This window comes from Nomascus leucogenys, chromosome 24 (genome assembly GCF_006542625.1).
Source record: "Nomascus leucogenys isolate Asia chromosome 24, Asia_NLE_v1, whole genome shotgun sequence".
Lineage (NCBI taxonomy): Eukaryota > Metazoa > Chordata > Mammalia > Primates > Hylobatidae > Nomascus > Nomascus leucogenys.
Genome location: NC_044404.1, coordinates 15,622,266 through 15,643,913, shown reverse-complemented (window position 1 = coordinate 15,643,913; position 21,648 = coordinate 15,622,266). Strand labels below are relative to the sequence as shown.

Below are 21,648 nucleotides of genomic sequence, written 5' to 3'. Positions count from 1 at the left end.
CACATTACTCAAAGATGAGCCTTAGTAAGGTTTTGGGGTGCACCCTTCCAGGTATACAGATATTGCTTTCCCTTTCTCTATTTTCTTTTTTTTTTCTTGATATGGGGTCTCACTCTGTTGCCCAGGCTGGAGTGCTGTGGAGCAATCCCTGCTCACTGCAGCCTCTACCTCCTCAGGCTCAGGTGATCCTCCAACCTCAGCCTCCCCAGTAAGCTGGGACTATAGGTGTGCACCACTATGCCCAACTAATTATTTTATTTTATTTTGTTTTTTGTAGACATGGGGTTTTGCCATGTTGCCCAGGCTGGTCTCGAATTCCTGGGCTCAAGTGATCTGCCTTCCTTGGCCTCCCAAAGTGCTGGGATTACAGGCGTGAGCCACCAAGCCTGGTCCATTTACATATTTTTTAGTTTGAAACCAGGAGGTTCTTATGGTAAGCACATTCGTTGTGATGGTGTTTCTCCTGAAAAGCTGTTACTGAATTGACTGTGTCTAAAGTCTCCGATGGCTTAGAACTGGGTGTCCAATCTTTTGGCTTCCCTGGACCACATTGGAAGAAGAATAGTCTTGGGCCACATGTAAAATACACTAATGGTAGCTGATAAGCTAAAAAAAAAATTATCCCATAATGTTTTAAGAAAGTTTACCAATTTGTGTTGGGCTGCATTCAAAGCTATCCTGGGCTGCGGGCTGGACAAGCTTGGCTTAGAAGGAGAAAGCGAAGTATATTTAAGGGGCTCTGTTTAACCCCTTGAGCACTTCCCAGCTTGAAGGAGTGGGTGTCCTGGTGGCCGTGTGCATGACCCCACTCCCAGGCCGTATTTGTTGGACACTTGGCACAGCTGGGCTTTTCCGATGCCCACTCCTAGGAGTTGGGGTAATGGGCTGTGAGATGCCACTCGCTCCCTGGGCTGGCCCTTTGAACTGAGGGACTGTAAGGTTGTCCCTTCCTGTCACGTGACTGGAGAAAGAGGAAATCAGCAGAGGTATGGAGAGGGGCAGAGAAATGACACGGAGACGTGGGTGTGCCCGAGTGTGTGCATGCACGAGAGAGACAATGCCTGGGCTATTCTCCTAGTTCTCACCCATAGCTTTTATAAGGCATTCATTTCTGTATCTTTATAAAAGCCCCCCGCCCTGCCCCCTTTCTGAGTAGGTTTTTGTTAGCTGCAACCCAAGACCTCTCTCGCAAACAATTCTGGACACACTGTGGATAATACTGTGGCTTGCAAGTTTCTTTCCAACAGGATTTACCTTGCCAACTCTGTTCCCGCAAAGCTTTGCCACCAGCCTTCAGGCTGCACACACACCTGGGGCAAGAGGGCTGGGTGGCCAGTCGTGTTTCAGCTCTGCCACTCGCTATGTGACCCTCAGTTTCCTCATCTGCCAAATAGGGATGAATATCAATCCTGCCTTCCTCAGAGGGCAGAAAGGAGATTCTGGGAGGATTTCAATGGAAGGGTCTGTTAGGACCATCGCTTAAGCTCTTTTCACCTTAAGATGGATTTAAGAATCACCTCCTGAGGCCCATGACAGTGGCTGACGGGAGCCTCAAATGTGTTTTGAGACTCTGCATTCAAGATTGTTTCAGGGCAAGAAAGGGTAAGTCAGTCCCATACTAGCCCACAAAGTAAACATTGGTCCAAATGCCCAGGGGAAAAGAAAACAGATGGCAAACTCAAAAGCCTTCCCCCCTAAACAACCCTTACTGTATATTCCTTTTCATTTGATTTTCAATAAAATTGCTGACTGTGGATGGTTTCCAAATGCCAGTGCCCTGAGCTGGCGTGGAGTTGGCTGTCAGAGTTGGAGCCAGGGAGTTTGTTAAAGAGTCCCAGGTCCCCGGGTCCCCAGCCGCAGGGCTGCCAGGAGCATGGGATGGGAAGCACCACGGAAGGGGCTTTGTTCTCTTTATGAAGCAACAAGGGATGGGGCAGTAGAAGGCAGCCAGGACCGCTGACCTGGGAATGGAGAATGTGAAATGCACAGATTCCACTTGAGATATTTGGAACCACGTGCCTCACCCTTACAATGAAAAGGCAGGGGTAGAAGCCGGTCATTTAAATAGCCACACCCAGGTGTGAATGAACTTAGGCCATCCTGGGGTGGCTGCTTCAGGAAACTGCAAGCCTCGGCTCTAGGAAGCCCCCTGCCCACTCCCACACAACCTCATGTCTGAGTTTAAACATCCGGTCCTCAGGGAGGCCTCTCCTGGAGCTTGGACTGGGCATGAAAGGGTCCGTGTGAAATATGCTCAGCTCAGTCCAGGGGCCTTTGTCCTCCAAACACTGGGCACAAAGTTATTATTTAATCATTATGTGTATTTACTTAAAAAAAAAAAAAAAAGAGGCCGGGGCAGTGGCTCATGCCTGAAATCCCAGCACTTTGGGAGGCTGAGGCAGGAGGATCACTTGAGCCTGGGAAGTGGAGGTTGCAGTGAACTGAGATTGTGCCACTACACTACAGCCTGGACCACAGGGCAAGACCCAGTCTCAAAAAAAAAAAAAACAAAGCCCAAGACTGTAAGCCAGGCAGGCAGGGATCTTTGTCTTCATTGGTCTAACTCTGTGTTTCTCAACCTTTCTTTCACTATCAACCTTGCCCTCTGAGAATTCTTAGAGGTTTTTTTCCTAGCCCCTCACCCTTTTACAGATAGCAGTGTGTGTGTGTGTGTGTGTGTGTCCACATCTATGTAGCTATGTCCATCGCTTTATACATAAAAAGAATGAATTTTTGGCCAGGCGCGGGGGCTCACGCCTGTAATCCCTCCACTTTGGGAGATTGGACCTGAGGTCAGGAGTTCCAGACTACCCTGGGCAATATAGTGAAACCCCATCTCTACTGAAAATACAAAAATTAGCCGGGCGTGGTGGTGCACACCTGTAGTCCCAGCTACTCGGGAGGTTGAGGCAGGAGAATCGCTTGAACCTGGGGACCCTGGGGACACTCTCTACCCTCCTAACACCCAGAGCAGCAGCCACCTTCTAGTAGTCTTGGGACAATGATGTCAGTTAAGAAGAGGCTTCTATTTTCCAAAAATGTCCCTTGCATAGAATATCTTCAGTTTTTCCAATGATAATTTTGTTGTCTCAGAATAACTGTGGCCTTTTATCAAACTTGTTAAATAAGCCTTTCTTATTCAACCAAAATGTGTTTTGCTTTCAAGCTTCCTGATAGCTTGCCTCTACTTTCTGCAAAGCAGGAGTGTGGATTGGATCAATTCCAGTTCCAGGGCTGATTTGTGAATGGCAATGATTCAACATGTTTAAGATTTTATAGACTTGATTAAAAAAGAGTATTCAGCCGGGTGCGGTGGCTCACTCCTGTAATCCCAGTGCTTTGAGATGCCGAGGCAGGCAGATTACGAGGTCAGAAGATTGAGACTATCCTGGCTAACACAGTGAAACCCTGTCTCTACTAAAAATATAAAAAAAAATTAGCCAGGCATGATGGCATGCGCCTGTAGTCCCAGCTACTCAGAAGGCTGAGGCAGGAGAATTGCTTGATCCTGGGAGGCGGAGGTTGCAGTGAGCCGAGCTCTAGCCACTGCACTCTAGCCCGGGCAACAGGGTGAGACTCTGTCTCAAGCAAAACAAAACAAAACAAATCAACAAAAAAAGGGAATTCTAGAGGATGCTCTTTCTGCTCACCTGGGAATTTGAGTTCTGCATCCTGTTCTTCACCATCTCTACAAATACTCGTCTCTTCAATACAGAAAGAATAAGAACAAAATTTAGTTTAGATTCCTCTTTGCCTTTTGCATCAAAGAAAAATGGATTTTTCTCCACTTTTAGATGCTACCCATTTGGTATGCTGGGCCTTCCCAGGGACAGCATACCAAATGGGTAGCATCTGAAAATTGAGAAAAATCCATTTTCTCAACAAGAAGGGGGCACAGCTTTTGGGAGCCACGGTGCCCCATCTTGCTGAGTCTCTTGGGGGTCTCTGTTCTAGATTCCAGCAGAGGTGGAGGCTGCTCAACCCAAGGCCTATGAGGAACACTGCTCTTCTTGAAGGACACGTCTGTTTTAGCTGGAGGCAGCGCCTCCCAGAGCAGGTGGAAGGGGCTGCAGATGTCCGGTGGTTCACACCTCGGCATCCCAATGGCTCAGGGATGGTGGGGTCCATGATGGTTGAACTCCCTTCAGGGGGCCTGTTTGAATGCCATCGTCACCTGGAATCTGAAGCTTGCTATTTCCCTGGGGTTTGGTATACGGTTGCTGACCCTGGGGTCCCCAAGATGTGGCACCTCAGGGACAGTTCCCTGAAGAAAGAGCAGCCCCAGATACTGGGGACACCTCAGGGAGGGAGGGAGCTGGGCCCCCCTCTCAGAGATCCCCAACCTTCCACGGGGGTCGCCAACCTCATGCCTACAGGGGCCAGGAAGTCAAAGAAGGTGGCGAGATGGAGATGGCAGCAAACCCAGGGGCAGGGGTCCTTTCTAAGGGGATAGAAGCTGGTGGCGTGTGGGACTGTGGGCCTAGTGTCACCAGCAGATCCAAGTTTCCCAAAGAAGCCAGAAATCTGGAGTATTCTCTTAAAGTGTTTTTTTTTTTTTTTGAGACAGAGTCTCACTCTGTCGCCCAGGCTGGAGTGCAGTGGCATGATCTTGGCTTACTGCAAGCTCCGCCTCCCGGGTTCACGCCATTCTCCTGCCTGAGCCTCCCAAGTAGCTGGGACTACAGGCGCCTGCCACCACGCCCGGCTAATTTTTTGTATTTTTAGTAGAGACAGGAATCCACCGTGTTAGTCAGGATGGTCTCGATCTCCTGACCTTGTGATCCGCCCACCTCGGCCTCCCAAAGTGTTGGGATTACAGGCGTAAGCCACCGTGCCAGGCCAATTTTTTTTTTTTTTTTTTTTGAGACAGAGTCTTGCTCTGTCACCCAGGCTGGAGTGCAGTGGCACGATCTCGGCTCACTGCAACCTTTGCCTCCCACATTCAAACGATTCTCCTGCCTCAGCCTCCCAAGTAGCTTGGATTACAGGCGCCTGCCCCCACGCCTGGCTAATTTTTGTATTTTTAGTAGAGATGAAGTTTTACCATGTTGGCCAGGCTGGTCTGGAACTCCTGACCTCAAGTGATCAGCCCGCCTCGTCCTCCCAAAGTGCTGGGATTACAGGCATGAGCCACCATGCCTGGCCAAAAGTGCCCTATTTTGAAATGATACTTCAAACCCCCAAAACAAAAAAAATTCCAAGGGCCAAATGAGGCATAGCCGGGGGCTGCCGTTTTATGACGTGGCCTCAGGGCCGCCCTGCTTGGCATCTAGCTGGTGCTCAGTGGAGAGCTGGTGGGTTGCCAGATAAAATACAGGATACCCAGTTACATTTGAGTTTCAGAATGAAAACAAATACTTTAAGTATATGTATGTCCCATGCAATATTTGGAACATACTTAACACTAAATCACAATTTGTTATTTATCTGAAATTCAAATGTAACTAGGTATCTTGTTTTATTTTTTTCCTTTAAATTTGGCAACCCAACCCCATTTGGCATCCCCCAGACTCACGGGGACAGTGAGTCAGGCTGTCTTTTAGGATAGGGGCATAGGTGCTCGTAAGTCTCCGCTGTTCTCCCAAAGCAACAGTCTGCAAAGACTTGTGGCCTGTATTTAGCTGACAGTTGCCCTCTGGAAGGCCTGGAGCCTGCAGCCACTCAACATTTATCACAAAGTTAGTGACAGGAACAAACTCAGCAGAGAGTCGTCATTTCAGATATTGTCAAGCAATGGTTTTAAACCTCTCTTCCCTCCTTTCTTCTTTTCCAGCAGGTTTTTTTTTTTTTTTTTTTTTTTTTTGAGACAGGTTCTTGCTCTGTTGCTCAGGCTAGAGTTCAGCGGCATGCTTATGTGGCTCATTACAACCTTGAAATCCTGGGCTCAAGACATTGTCCCACCTCGGCCTCCCGAGTAGCTGGGACTGCAGGTGCACGCCACCATGCCTGGCTAATTTTTTGTGCTTTGGTAGAGCCGGGGTTTTGCCATGTTGCCCAGGCTGGTCTTGAACTCCTGGACTGAAGCCATCCGGCTGTCTTGGCCTCCCAAAATTCTGGGATTACAGGCGTGCCAGTAGAATTCTTTACCCAAACAAAATCCTTTGAGGAACTTGGTATGTAAAACATCTGCTCTGGTGGAAACAAGATGTGAGGGTGTTGGGACTCATACCCTTCCACGGGGCACAAGGGCTCCAGGAACTCCAGGTGGAACACTGCTCCGAAGTCCATCCCTGGATTAAGTCTGCTCAGTGGACACCTGAGCACTGGAGAGCAGAGCCCAGCCCCAAACAGATCTGCTTTTACTGAACTTTACTGGATTCAGCGGGATGTGATGACATCGATCTGTCTCAAGAGCTGTTCTCAGCCACGGCTCAGCCCACGTCACCCCACGAAGGCTGTTCTTAAAGATGCTGCTCTTTACATCACACACCGGCCCCTCTAGGGGGAAAGTCCAGCAAGGTCTTTGTTCTAAGAGCACTTGTGAGCATCCACCCATTGTATCTCATGGACACTGTGAACTGTGACCAAGTTGGTTTCCCATTTCTCGTTGGCTGCCAGGAAGGTCGGAGTCGAATAGGGCTCCCCCTCGGCGGGGGTAGAAGGCACTTTCATCCTCATTCCTGGCTCCATTTTGTAACCACTCCCACCTTCTTTCACCCCCCTCATTTCATTCTTAGGACAGGGGTTCTTGGGGCTCCTCACTCCTCCCTTCTTTCTTCTCTTAGGATCTTGTCTCCAAGTCCCCAAGTCACTTAGTGGCCTAGGATGGTTGCTCCATGAGCTAAAGCTGTGCTGGAATATCCCCTCTGCTTTCTCACCTTAACGGACTGGGCTGGACGCTTGCTTGTCTCTTAGGTCATCCGTTCAAACTGCAGGCAGGTGGGGTAGGGGCTGGGGATGGGAGGGAGGGAGGGAGGTGGGGCAAGGCCTGGGGAGGGAAGGGAGGGAGGGAGGTGAGGCAGGGCTGGGGAGGGAAGGGAGGGAGGGAGGTGAGGCAGGGGCTGGGGAGGGAAGGGAGGGAGGGAGGTGGGGCAGGGGCTGGGGAGGGAAGGGAGGGAGGGAGGTGGGGCAGCGCGTGGAGGCATTTGCACGCCACGAGCTCTTACCCCCAGTTGAGACTATCTCTACTGCGTGTCTGCAACATCAGAACACCTCCCATACCTGCCTGTCTTTCTCTTTGAAGGCACAGTTGCAAGGTGTCGATTCTTTTGCGTTTCTCGGTTCGTGCTCCTCTACACTTTCCTGAGTGAAAAGTATCAGGTTAGCAAGAGAGTGCTAACCTTAGTGTGTCCTTACCTGTTCCAATCTGTGACAGGCCTCTGAGGTTTCTAGGAGACGCTGGGACTCACTGAGATAGGTGGGCAGAAGACAGGGGATCACTGCGGGGGAGTCTCTTTCTTTTTTATTTGAGACAGGGTCTCACTCTGTCACACAGGCTGGAGTGCAGTGGCACGACCATGGCTCACTGTAACCTCAACCTCCTAGGCTCAAGCAATCCTCCCACCTCAGTCTCCCAAGTAGCTGGGACTACGGGCATGCACCACCACACTCAGCTAATTTTTTAAAAATTTTTAGTAGAGATGGGGTTTTGCCATATTGCCCAGGATGGTCACCAACTCATGGGCTCAAGCCATCCTCCATCAGCCTCCCAAAGTGCTGGGATTACAGGTGTGAGTCACCATGCCCAGCTAAATTTTTATTTTTTGTAGAGATGGGGGTCATGCTATGTTGCCCAGGCTGGTCTCAAACTCCTGGCCTCAAGTCATCCTTCTGCCTCGGCCTCCCAAAGTGTTTGGATTACAGGCATGAGCCGCCGCACCCAGCCTGGTGTCTTTTTCTTGAGCCATCTTCTATCCACACACTGCACCACTCTAGCCACATTTTACTTTTCCATCCTGGTGAGGGCGCGAGGTTACCACCCCCAAACCCCCATCCCATTCTCATCCCACACATCTACCAATTTCTACTTTTTGGTCAAAAACACATAGTGGCGCTGAGGAAACCAGGATCTTGAAAATTCCTGGGCCCAAGAAGATCTTGGGAAATAGTGAGTTAAATAAAATACTACTGATATGATGATGTATAAAACAGTACTGATACGATGGCCGAGTGTGGTGGCTCACGCCTATAATCCCAGCACTTTGGGAGGCCAACGTGGGCAGATCACTTGCGCCCCGGAGCTCCAGATTAGCCTGGGCAACATGGCAAAACTCTCTACTAAAAAAATACAAAAATAAGCCGGGTGTGGTGGCGGGTGCCTTGTAATCCCAGCTACTTGGGCGGCTGAGGTGGGAGGATCATTTGAGCCTGGGAGGCAGAGGTTGCAGTGAGCCAAGATTGTGCTACTGCACTCCAGCCTGGGCAACAGAGTGAGACTCTGTCTCAAACAAACAAACAAAAAAACAAAACAAAAAAAGAAAAAGAAAAAGAGAAAAGAGCATGATGGAGAGGTCGTGTTTGCTGAGGGTTTTATATGCGTGCCTTCACGGGATTGACTCCTGTGAGTTAGGCACATTTTTATTTTCATCTTAAAGATGAGGGACTTGAGCTCATAATGCAGAGGGAAGGTTAGGGGCTCCAGCCCAGCTGAGACCACTCGGCAAAGCTGTGGCCAAGCCCCTTGGGGAGGATTGGCTGGAGCCCGGAACAGGAGCTGGGCTGCTCCTCAGCCAGAAGCAGCTAGTGCATTTCAGTGGTTCTCACACTCAAGTCCTAATAAAGGCCAAAGAACGGGCTTGCATCCTTCTCCAAGGGCAACTTCTGTGCATTTAAAATGTTCCTATTGAAAATTCCAGTCTTAACCCATTCACGAAAAGTATCGGCTGTTTCTTGGCTGTAGCCCTAGTTGTATTCACTAAATAGAAAAGACAGCTTTACAAAGGCGCTGCCGGCTCTAGGAGGACCCAGGAAAAAGTCTCGGGGTCTGCAGGACTCGCCAGCGGGCAGGAAGCTCATTGGAAGCGATGCAGGCACTGCCCCCGCCCCCGAGTGGCCTTTTCTCTTCCCCACAGTAACCGAGTAACCGAGCCGGCATCACACCATTTAACCACCCCACGAGGCAGGTCCTGTTGTTACCGTTATTGTTGCTGTTGTTGAGAAACCTGTGACAGAGGTAAAGTTACCTACTGAGGGTCACTCAGGGACCGAGGTGGGCTTGAACCCTAAGCCCTATCTGTTGGACTCCAAAGTCTGCCTCTTATCTCGGAGAAACTCTGCCACCTTGTTTAGTGATGTGGGAAGTGGACTAGATTGGGCACAGCCTGGGCCAGTGTCACTGTCACACTGTCACTGCAGGGAGCTGTGGACCCAGGGCATCCCAGAGTCAGGAGGCTGATGACCATGAGGTTCTCTGTGAATGACCAGCACTGAGGTTTTTCCCAGCATTTTATGTCAGGTCTGATTTGCACAGCCAGAGGTATTAGTATAGAACTATGCCTTTTTTCTGTTTTAAAAGAGACAAGGTCTTGCTGTGTCGTCCAGGCTGGAGGGCAGTGGTGCGATCATAGCTTACTGCAGCCCCAAACTACTAGGCTCAATTGATCCTCCTGTCTTAGCCTCCCAAGTAGCTGAGATTACAGGTGTGTGGTGCCATACCTGGCTAATTGGTTTATTTTTATTTTCAGAGGTGGTGTCTTGCTATGTTGCCCAGGCTGGTCTCAAGTGATCCTCCTGCCTCAGCCTCCCAAAGTTCTGATATTACAGACATGAGGTACCCTGCTCAGCTGGAAGTATGACTTTTGACTCTGGAAAGTTCTGCTCAGTGAAGAGATGTTCAAGTGTTAAAACTACAGTGGTTGTCTGTGTGTTGGGGGCGGGTAGTTCTGAAACTCAAGGTGAGTAATTTCGTTTCCCAGAGCCTCAACTGTTCCATCTTTATGAAGGGGCGCTGAGATTTTATACAGGAGACTTGGAAAAAAATCGACTCCTTGTGAAAATGTTAGGTGTGAAACTTAAAGGAATTCTACTTTCCTTTAACTTTCATTTAATGAAAATCTACTCCTAGGAAGCAGCTGCTGCCCAAACAGATGTATACAGGTTCCCTTCTGAATCTTGCAACACTGAAAAAAAACCGTTTTCTCTGATGTTGTCAAACTCTTGAACAGCAAGAAAAAAAAAAAGATTTTCCCCCTTTTTTCTCCCTTGACAAACAGGAGTTTCTGATGACATGTTAGTCACAAACCTTAAATGCAAACTGAGCCTGTGGATGAACCCTGAGAGAAATGGTGATGGAGTAGGCGGGGTGCACCCTGGAAAGGAATGGGGTAGATGAGTGGATGGGCTGGGAGGGCCGGGATCGGAGGTCGCTGAGGTCCCGTTTCTGTAGCTGAGTAGCCAGGTGACACTGCCCTCCGACCTCCTCAGTTTCCCTTCTCAGTGGGCAGACGCCCGGCAGCCCTCCCTGCAGGCTGACGTGAGGTGAGGGCGGGCCGAGCCCTGTGGGGTGCTCCTGACAGCAAGTGCTCCGTAAATAATACCATCAGCCTTGCTGTGATTGTGGCTCTACTTCCTATCAAATCTTTCCCTATATTGTGAATTCCATGAATTTGAAAATTCCCAGCTCCAGCTGGGGACCCTGACACAGGTTTGGCTTGGCCACTTCGGACCTTCCTCCTCCTGCTCTGTGGAAGGCTGGCCAGCCCGCATTGTGTGTGCGTAGGGAGGCCATGAATAATGCATGTGGACTGATTATGTAAATCTGCAGGTTTTCTTTCATTTTCAGCCAGTGCATGACAATGGGCTTTTTAGGGCCCTCTGCCGTCCCATTCTGTGGTTTGGTGTCTCTGCTGTGGGCCTGGCCTGCCAAGCCCTGGGGGACGCTGCCTTGGGAAGGAGCGAACTCTCCTGTGGGCACATCAAAGGACATCTCAGGATTCTGTTGCTGCCCAGATCTCCCTGGCATGGCACAACGTGAAAGGAGACCGTCCTCTGCCCGAGGCAGCCCCACGACATGTGCAGATGGGGGCCTGTGATGTTTAATTCAGAGTGGTGAGTGCTGGAAAGGCCACGTCCAGAGCAGGGCGCTGCCTTCATTTTTGGGGGCTGCAAGCCAGGGAGCCTGTGGTCTGCAAGGTTTGTGGGATGAAGGCCAGGCCTCTGCAAGGAGCTCACCTGGTTGGTGGAGGGGGCACCCTTCTCTGGGGGTTTGGCTCTCTCTGAGCTCAGGCAGGCAACACACACAAACACACACACATAGCGTCACACACAGGCAAACCCTCATGCACATGGTACACACGTGCACACACATGCACACAAGAATGCACACACACATAAAAGCTGACAGTTACAAGGAGGGGACTCAGGGCCAACCCTGCAGAGAGCAGGAGAACCAGGGTCAGAGGGATCTGGGGTCAGGTCCCAGCCCTCCTTACCAGCCACTACGTGCACCTGGGCGTCTCTTAACTCTCTGAGGCGCAGTTTCCTCATCTGTAAAATAGGGATCATCGTACCAGGCAGGGCTATTAGAGGCATTAATAAGCCCTATCACGGCTGCAAAGCTCAGATGAGCCCAGTCCCTGGCCTGGAGACGGTCATGAAGAGATGGTGGCTGTGGTTCTTTCCCTGACTTGCCTAACCCCAGCCTTGGGATCTGCTCCACCTTAGGCAAGAGTGAAGGAAAGGGAGAGTCTGGCTCTATTTAGAAGTCACTGTTCCAGTGCCTTGTGGACTGCAGGAGTGGATGATGAATATGTCAACTGCAAAGCAGACAGGAAAGCCCCTCTGCCAGCTTTCAGGGAGCTTTGGAAGCCACCCGGGTGCTGCTCATGTGTGACTTGCTTTGGGGAAACTTTCCATTGTGTAGACCCTACCGGGTCTGAGGCAGGACTCACCCAGGAGACCACATGCATGGGTCACGGGCAGCATGGGTCATGGGCAGCATGGGGAAGGCAGTGTCCACCGGCTGGTGCCAGGCCCTGGGCAGGTGCTTCAGAGACGGGACAAGCACCCTCACCATCTGAAAGCACTTGGCTCCCGAGGTCTGACGACAGTGAGAGTGGACAGCAATAGCGAGGGATGCCTGCATTCTTTCATCCTCACCATCTGCCTGCAAGGCAGGGGCTGGAAGCTCCCATTTACTAATGATGAAAGCAAGGCTCAGAGAGGCGAAGAGACCTGCACAAGGTCGCACAGTTAATAAGTGCGGGGATTTGAGCCCAGGACCGGCTGACTCCTGTACCATGATACAGATGAGATACCAGGGTGTGTGTGTGTGTGCGTGTGTGCGCGTGCATGTGTGTGTGCGTGCATGTGTGTGTGTGTGTGTGTGTGTGTGTGGTGGGAGGGGGACCCATTCTCGCTGGGTCACCAGCCTGAGATTAGAATCTCAGTTTCTCAAGCCAGTGCTATTTCCAACTCTGTGCCAGGGAGCAAATCTCATCCTCACACCTTTCCTCTGCGGCTCCTTCAGCCGGGAATGTCCACCCTCTCATCCCTTTGGTGCGCAAGCTCCAGCTTTCCTTTGTGGTCACTGGCGGTATTGTGGCTTTGGCAGGCCCTCCCTGCATGTTCTAACCAGGCTGAGTGCCCTTCCTGGACTGCACAGCCTCGACACCCTTCAGCTATGAAATCCACCTGAAGTCAGCTCTCTGTTCCACACTAAGGGATACGTTCTTCGAGGACATCCATCTGCCCATCCACCTGTATACTCCTCAGGCCATCTATTCTTCCACCTGTCCATCAATCAACCTGTCTGTCCTTCCATCCATCCATTCATCAAATATTTACTGGGTGTCTACTGCATGCCAGGCACTCAGAATAGTGACTCCAAATCTCTACTCTCTGAGAGCTTATGTATCCCTAGCACCTGGCAGATTGACATAAATATGAATAACAACCACCATTAAAAAAAATACAGATGAGCACCATGAGTCTCAGAAAGGTTAAGAAACCTATCTAAGGTCACACAGTAAGCGGTAGAGCCCTGGTCTAAATCTAGGTCTGTCTGATGCAAAAGCTATCCAGTCGCCTCCCTTTGCATCCATCCATGCGTTCTGTGCTACCTGGATCCTCCAGGGACCTCCCTTGGCCGTTGTTAATGGGAGCTGCAGGGCAGCCTGGGAGGTTCTGCCCTGGGCAGCAGCGCCTTACCTTCTGCTGCCGGATGGCCCTGTTGATCCTCTTCTCCTGGCACAGCTGGTGCTCCATGCGCTCCAGGGCCTCCTTCAGCAGGGCCTTCTCTTCGGCCTCTTTGTAGACATCATCCTCCAGCTTTGCCACCTGCGACTGGTACATCTCAATGGACACTTTGCTCCGCCTGGGTGCACAGGAGAGATGGCGTCTCTTTCTCCCTTATCTTTCCCAATCATCATCAATGTGCCAGACCCGGAAGTCTCTCAAAATACATCCACAGTGGGGGCTCACTCAGGAATGTCATCACAAGCAGGAGAGCATGACGAAGATTTGGGGTACAGAGAGCAGAATGAGCCATTCATTGAGCTGAATGTGTGCAGCGGGAGGGGATAAAGGACGTGCTACCAGCCCCTCCCGAGTTCCTGGGGAGCGGGGAACCGTGACTTTTGAAAATGTGACGGAGCTGTCAATGCTACACAAGTGGGAAACCGTAAGTCAAGGGTCGCAAGAGGTGCAGCTTGCATAGAAAATAGTTCACAGAATGGGGAAACCGTGCACTTCTGCAGCCGTGATCTCAGGGACAGAATTCCCTCTACCAGGCCTAGTCAGTGCCCTCCCTGTTCCCCTTCTGACACTGTAGGTATTCCACACTCGGGTCTCTGTCCTCCTGTCCCAGGCCTAGGGGTCTGCTGCTAGCCTGAGTTTAGACAGGAGAAGGGAGGCCCGGGCATTTCCATGGGGACGTGGGGGTGCCGAGGTACCTGAGCTGTTCAACGTCCTTTTCATATCCTCTCAACAGCTCCTCTTTCCTCTCCAGCTGGTTCTTGAGTTGGGTGATCTTATCAAACACCAGGTCGAGGTCCCTTTGTCGAAGCTGGTTGACCTTCTCCCTCTCCTGGCGGGAGAGGTATTTCATGGACACATGGCCTGACATATTCTTGATGTTCATCAGACTTCCGAGGGTTTGGCTCATATCCAGGTACTACAAGGAAAACGTTGGTGCATAAGAGGCATTACCCGAGGCCGCTGGTGGCCGCTTTAAGGAGGCCAATGTCTAATTCTGTTTCATTCACTTTCTGCAATTGCAGAGAACACACACATGCTTTGAAAGGAGTGCAACTGGGGCTTTCAGCATGACTTTCATTTCTCCCACATCCATTTACGCTATGCCTTTTTTGAGAACCGGGGGTGAAAAATGACAACAGATACAAACACTTCACTCTAACCACCCAGTTTTTCAAGGAATTTGGCTATGTGATTCCTGACCCATGCTGGGAGAGCAGGTAGGTCTTGCAGAGTTATTAGAGCAACTAAATGGGCATGTGAGGTTGACATTTAAACTATCCTGTGTTTAACACTAACTGCAGGGGACCCAGGCTTTGGATAGGAGCAGCTTGGATGCTGGATGTACGTACCAGCTTTTCACTGAGCTCTAAAGCCTCAGCCACATCCATCTTCCCTGACTTCTCCATGGCTGAGCTGAACCTTGAGTTGCAAAGGCCATTCTGAGGCTGAAATCAGAAAGAAATGAAAGGCCTCTCTTGACATTCCATTATTACTTTCTAGGACTGGAAGCTAAAGCACTGTGTGATTACCGAAGATTAACTCAAGAGAGTTGATTTTCAGTCCACGTCCTGATCATTCCGTCTGATTCTTTTGTCAACTGCTTTCTTATAATCGTATTCCTACCCTTCAGACAATGATTCTGCCTTTGAAGTCTCTGTAATTATACATCACTTGTCTTGTTCTTTGATCACCGCCTGTCTTCCCTCTAGAACAGTGGTTCTCAACTGGGGTGGTTTTGTCCCCTCCCCTGGGCCATTTGGCAGTGTTTGGACACATTTTTGATTGTCACAACTGTAGGCGGGGAGTGCTACCAGCATCTAGGGGGCAGAGAGCAAAGATGCTACTAGACATCCACACATCCCCCCACAAACCGCGCCAGATTGTGGGGCCCTAAAATATAAACAGTGCTAAGGCCTGGAAACCCTGGTCCAGACGAGAGTGCCATAGAAGCAGGGACGGTGTTGCTGGTTGCTCACTCTCCCCCTCCTTGTGCCCAGCATGGCGCCTGGCACAGAGTGGGCATGTTTGTCAAATGAATGAATGCAGGTTAAATAGAAAATATCCCCCCTCCTTTTATTAAAGGAATGCCATTTTCATGCAGCGGAAACTGGACGCTCATTTCCGACCCTTTCCAGAGATGATGCAGATGGTGGGTGAGCATCACTTCAGACCCTTTCCAGAGAGGAGACAGCTGTGCACCTGCTAAGACCCTGCTCAGCCAGCTGCTTGCTGAAAGCCCCAGCCAAAGGCATAGAAAAGCCACCAGGCCAAGAGGGGAGTCTGGAGGCCACGGACAACCCCCATACATCCCCTCACAACTAAATTGGGTTTTAAGTGCTTGCCACGAACACCAACAGCATGTCAGCTTGCAGCATTTACTGGCTCTACACTAAACCTGGGAGATTAAAAAAAAACAAAAACAAAAAGCCCATTCACAAAAATCTAAAAGCCTAAAGATGACTGTGATAGGTAAGTGTGACATGTTTGTCTATATTAAGAGTGGACACATTTATCTATCTATGAGATGAGAATAAAGCAGGTATTTAAAGATGACAATAAATCGGGCAGTTTTGCTACAAAAAGAACCTAAAATGCAGCTTGGTGTCTCTAGCTCCCTGAGCCACATCCTCTGCACTCCCCTTCAGAATCCCCTCTCTTTTCCTGCAGCTTGCAGGAGTCCAGAGGGAGGGTGACCTAAGGAAGAGTCTGGGCTGCAGGTTCGATCACACCATCCCGACCTCCTTCTCTGCAGACCAGCAGACTGCAAGAGGCGGACCTCCAGACACACAGTCCTGGCTCTGTCATTCATTATCTTTGTGACCTTGGGTGAGGTGCTTGACCTTCTGAAGCCTTAATTTTTCTTTTTCTTTCTTTTCTTTTCTTTCTTTCTTTCTTTTTTTTGACAGTTTCACTCTGTCGCCCAGGCTGGAGTGCAGTGGTGCGATGTTGGTTCACTGCAACCTCTGCCTCCTGGGTTCAAGTGATTCTTGTGCCTGAGCACGGATGTGCACCAACATGCCTGGCTAAGTTTTGTACTTTTAGCAGAGATGGGGTATTGCCATGTTGGCCAGGCTGGTCTCGAACTTCTCGCCTCAAGTGATGTGCCTGCCTGGGCCTCCCAAAGTGTTGGGATTATAGGCGCGAGCCACTGTGCCTGGCCTGAAGTCTTAATTTTTCTTATCTGTAAAATGGGGATAACAATGGTTAACTGATCCAGGCTGCTGTGTGGATTAAATGAAATAACACATGTGAAGGGCTTTGCTCAATGCCTGGTACACAGTAAGCACTCAGTAAATGCCAGCTGTTCTTCCTCCTGCTCCTTCTCTTGTTTCTTCTTTTTTTTTTTTTTTTTGAGACAGAGTCTCATTCTGTCACCCAGGCCAGAGTGCAGTCAGGTGATCTTGGCTCACTGCAGCCTCCACTTCCTGGGCTCAAGTGATTCTCTAGCCTCAGCCTCCTGAGTAGCTGGGACTACAGGCATGAGCCACCAATGCCTGGCTAATTTTTTGTAGAGACAGGGTCTCGCCATGTTGCCCAGGCTGGTCTTGAACTCCTGAGCTCAAAGTGATCTGCCTGCCTCGGCCTCCCAAAGTGCTGGGATTACAGGCATGAGCCGCTGCACTTGGCCCCCTTCTCTTAATGTGAATTGCTGCCAGTGTTGTGTCAGAAGATTGAGGACTTTTGAGAGAGTGGAGAGGTTTCCTGCTGTGTGGTGTCCGTGGTGGGACTGAGGCCCTGCGGAGGGGAAGGCCTGTCCTGGGAGCGGGTCAGTCTGTGGTGGGACTGGAGCACTGCCGAGGGGAAGTCCTGTCTTGGGAGCGGGTCAGGCTGGGAATCAAACTGATCCCAACCTGGAGGCTGTCCCTCCACTCCCACCCTCAGGGAAGCAGGGTTTGATTTTCTCTAGAAAACCAGCTCATTTCCAAAGACCCTCTTCCTGGACTCTCGCGAATGCCCAGAAAAACTGCTGAGAGAATGTAGGATAGCCTCATTATTTCTTCTAGAAGCCTGTGTGGTGTGGATCCAGCTGCAGCAGCACACGTGCCCTCGGCAGGTCCTGTGACAGATGCTGACCTGTCACGTGTCCATCAAATGCCCAAACATCCATTTAGGGTAAAAAGGCACCTGCAACTGCACAATCAAATCACTTCTGGAAATCCTATCATCCCCACTGGAGAGCAGCGGCACGATCACAGCTCACTGTAGCCTCAAACTCCTGAGCTCAAGCGATCTTCCCATGTCAGCCTCCTGAGTAGCCAGGACTGCAGGTGCCTGGCACCATGCCTGACTAATGTATTTTTAATTTTTTTATAGAGATGGGGTCTCGCTATGTTTCCCAGGCTGGTCTCAAGCTCCTGACCTCAAGCGATCCTCTTCTCTTGGCCTCACGAAGTGGTGGGATGATGGGTGTGAGCCACCACACCTGGCCTATTTAAATAATATTTAATAATAACATCTGTCATTTATTTTTTCCTCTGAGCCAGGCACTAGGCTAAGCACTTTCCAGAATTATCTCCTTCAGTATTTTCGTCATCATTTTACAGCTGGGAAATGGAGTCCCAGAAAGGTCAAGAGCCTTGCCCAAGGTCGCACAGCTTGCAGAGCTCGGATCTGGACACAGGACCCTCTGACTCTAGGAACTTGTGTGCTCTGAATCACGGCTCCCTTCTCCTGCCTTTTATATGTTTGTGTTTTTCAGGTGACAGGAAAAGCAAACTTCGGCCAAACTCATGGCATAACATGATCTATTAGTCTGCTGAACATGTTCTACCGAATATCACACGTGATCAGCTGGGTGCGGTGGCTCACCCCTGTCATCCCAGCATTTTGGGAGGCCGAGGCGGGCGGATCATGAGGTCAGGAGATCGAGACCATCCTGGCTAACACGGTGAAACCCTGTCTCTACTAAAAATACAAAAAATTAGCCGGGTGTGGTGGCGGGTGCCTGCAGTCCCAGCTACTCAGGACGCTGAGGCAGGAGAATGGTGTGAACCTGGGAGGCAGAGCTTGCAGTGAGCCAAGATAATGCCACTGCACTCCAGCCTGGGTGACAGAGTGAGACTCTGTCTCAAAAAAATAAAAATAAAAATAAATAAATAAATATATATAAAAAAGAATATCATACATAATCTGGAAAGGGGGCCCGCCATGCGTCAGTGATTAATGTGGCCCAATGTCGATGCCACGCCGAACCATACTGTGCACAAGTGGAAGGCTACCTTTCTGTGCAAACCCTGGACAACAGGTATGGTCGGGGCACCAGCTAGTGAGTATAGACAGCAGCCAGCCCCAAACCACTGACATGTATGGCTGTGCCAGGGAATGCAGCTAGTGTCTGCCCTCAGGCCCCTCCTCTCCACATGCCAGTCACAGCAGAGATAATTTTCTTTGGTTACCGCTAGGATCTCTATTCTTGAGAGAGTTGGCAAATCCGGTTTTGCATCCAGTAGTATTTTCTGGACATTGTTTTCCATGCTGAGGTTCTTTAAATCTAGAAATGATTCATTCTGGTGGTCTTTATGATCTACAAAAGAAATAAAGTAGACTCAAAAGAAAGGCTCAGGAAGAAGTTATTTCATGTAATAACCATAGCAACTATTTACAGGACACTTACACAGGCCTGCTTGAATCCTTACAACCTCCCGTGGCAGATGAGGACACAGGCCTAGAGAGATTAAATGACCTGGCCAAGGTCACCCGGCTCATAGGAGGCTGCAGCCACATAGGTATCAGCGCTGAGGCCATTGAGGGTGGACTTTGCTAAGGTCCTTCAGCCATGGAACCAAGATGGAACTTGAACCCAGGCTTCCAGGTCCTAGACCAGTGCCCCAGCCTGCAGTGGGCCCCAAGTCTTAGGAGAGTCCTATCCCCTCTAAAGAGGGTACTCTAAGTGGTTCTCCAACATTGATCCTTAGACAGTATTCATCCATGACAAAGTTCTCACCCAGCCACCATGAATTAAGAAAAAGTAGGCTGGGTGTGGTGGCTCTCGCCTATAATCTCAGCCCTTTGGGAGGCTGAGGCGGGTGGATCACAAGGTCAGGAGTTCAAGACCAGCCTGGCCAATATGGTGAAATCCTGTCTCTACTAAAATATAAAAATTGGCCCAGTGTGGTGGCTAGTTCCTGTAGTCCTAGATACTAGGGAGGCTGAGGCAGGAGAATCACTAGAACCTGGGAGGCGAAGGTTGCAGTGAGGCAAGAATGTGCCACTGCACTCCACGCTGGGTGACAGAGTGAGACTCTGTCTCAAAAAAAAAAAAAAAAAGTACAATAGTGAGTTATGCATGAAATTCTATTTATTTAATATCAAGGCCTGCACTTGACTCTGAGATCATGGTCTGCCCATCTTTTTGTGTATTACAACATCCTCTGAGTTCTGGGATGATGCAGATAAAACACGGTAGTCCTGGCAAACTGGTCACTCCCCAAAGTGAGCCCGAGTCTGGGGTCCACTGCTCTGACTAGGAAGAAGGAGACTTACCTGGTGAGAGCGCCTTCTCGAGTTCTTTAACTCGCGCTCGAAGTTCAGATAAGGCCTTTTTCTGATGCTGAATGACCTCCTCGTGCCGGGACCCTTTGCACTTGACCCCTAGATCGCTGAAGGATTGCTGCTGTGGGCAGAATGGGGCGGGCAGCAGTTGATCAGGGATTAGAAGATTTCTCTTACATTCACAGAAACGTGAACAATTCATGTATAGAGGAACCCAGTCACTTAGAACCTTTGGAAAAATAGCAGTAGGGCTTCAGCAGAGATAGAATTTACATTTTTCATCTCAAATATCGGGTCACATGTAGGAAGACTTCCAACTTTCTTATTTAGCATTACTATAAATAAAAGACCCCCTCCACGCTCCCACTCCACGTTTTATATTTTCTTCTAATACTGTTCTATGCCTGGGTTTCCATTTGCTGTCATGCGGGTCTTGTTTCTGAACGATCACAGCCAATTCTACTCCTGGAGGGGCATTTTCAGATGAGAACCCATGATACTTTCTTTAAACTGGTGATAAGGATGATTATTTAATATTTGCTAGGGGGATTTGATAGACTGGCTCTTGGTTGGGCTGGAGAAATGAAAATCTTCCTCTGAGGCTTTGGAGCTTCTGGAACCCCATGGAACTTTCTGTGGTGAAGGGAATGTTTTATACCTGCACTGTCCAATACGGTAGCCACTAGACCCAGATGGACCATCCTAAACAGCTGAGGTAGAGTTGGGTTTGTGTGTGTGTGTGTGTGTGTGTGTGTGTGTGTGTGTGTGTTTGTTGTTTGTTTTGGTTTTTGGATCTTGCTCTGTTGGGTCTTGCTCTGCTGCCCAGGCTGGAATGCAATGGCATGATCACAGCTCACTGTAGCCTCTACCTCTGGGCTCAAGTGATCCTTCCAGCTCTGTAGCTGGAACTACAAGTGTGTGCCACCACGCCCGACTAATTTTTCTCTATTTTTTTGTAGAGACAGGATGTCGCTTTGTTGCCCACGCTGGTCTCAAACTCCTGAGCTCAAGCAATCCTCCTGCTTCTGCCTCCCAAGGTGCTGGGATTACAGGCATGAGCTACTGTAACCAGCCTAGAGTTGGGTTTACTAAGAGCACAGACAAAGAAAGGTCTTTTTCACCTTTTTTTTTTTTTTTTTTTTTTTTGACAGAGTCTTGCTCTGTTGCCCAGGCTAGAGTGCAGTGGCGCGATCTCGGCTCACTGCAACCTCCGCCTCCCGGGTTCAAGCGATTCTCCTGCCTCAGCCTCCTGAATAGCTGGGATTACAGGTGCATGCCACCAGGCTCAGCTAATTTTTTGTGTATTGTTAGTAGAGATGGGGTTTCACCATGTTGGCCAGGCTGGTTTCAAACTCCTGACCTTGTGATCCGCCTCCCTCGGCCTCCCAAAGTGCTGGGATTACAGGTGTGAGCCACTGTGCCCAGTCGTCTTTTTCATCTTTTAAGGGTCATGTACCCTTTTAAGATTTGGAAGCATGCAGGGTTTTTTCCTTCAGAAAAATTCGCATCGACACAAATATTTGCATACAACGTCCAGAGGGTCAAGACCTCCTGAAGTCCATTCATAAACTCTGAGCTAAACAATGCTTCTCTAGGGTAAGAAATTCATTCATTCATCTCACATCGATTTATTGAGCACCTCTATGTGCCAAGCCTTATTCTAGGCTCTGGGGATTCAGTAGTTGCTAAACCCAGCAACATCCCTGTTGTCATAGATTTTGCATCCTCATGTGGGCAGACAGACAACAAGGTGAAAATATCAGGTAGAAGTTATAAATGGTAAAGAGAAAATTAAGTGGGGAAACAGGGTGGGATTAAGTTGGGAACAGTTTTCAGTTGTAGATAGAGTTGCCAGGAAAGGCTTCAGTCAAACTGGCAAGAAAGAGAAGAAATTGACAATCTGGCTCTTTTATAATACTTTTTAAAATAACAGTTTTGGTTCACTTCATGCATATACATATACATATACATATATAGAGAGCTATAGATACAGAAGATAATATATATGTAGTACGAAGTGAA

The 21,648-nt window shown here is 49.5% G+C and overlaps 1 protein-coding gene across 1 annotated transcript in view; it reads right to left on the bottom strand.

Moving 5' to 3' along the window:
- FHAD1 (forkhead associated phosphopeptide binding domain 1) overlaps positions 1-21,648 on the bottom strand; it is a 144,970-nt gene that overhangs the window by 1,499 nt on the left and 121,823 nt on the right. Inside the window, exons 25-29 of the mRNA XM_030805368.1 lie at positions 19,618-19,747; positions 18,531-18,658; positions 14,484-14,579; positions 13,830-14,050; positions 13,087-13,252 (exon numbers count right to left, since the gene is read on the bottom strand). Of these exons, the coding sequence (XP_030661228.1) occupies positions 13,087-13,252; positions 13,830-14,050; positions 14,484-14,579; positions 18,531-18,658; positions 19,618-19,747 (741 nt within the window). The remainder of the gene's footprint in view (positions 1-13,086; positions 13,253-13,829; positions 14,051-14,483; positions 14,580-18,530; positions 18,659-19,617; positions 19,748-21,648) is intronic.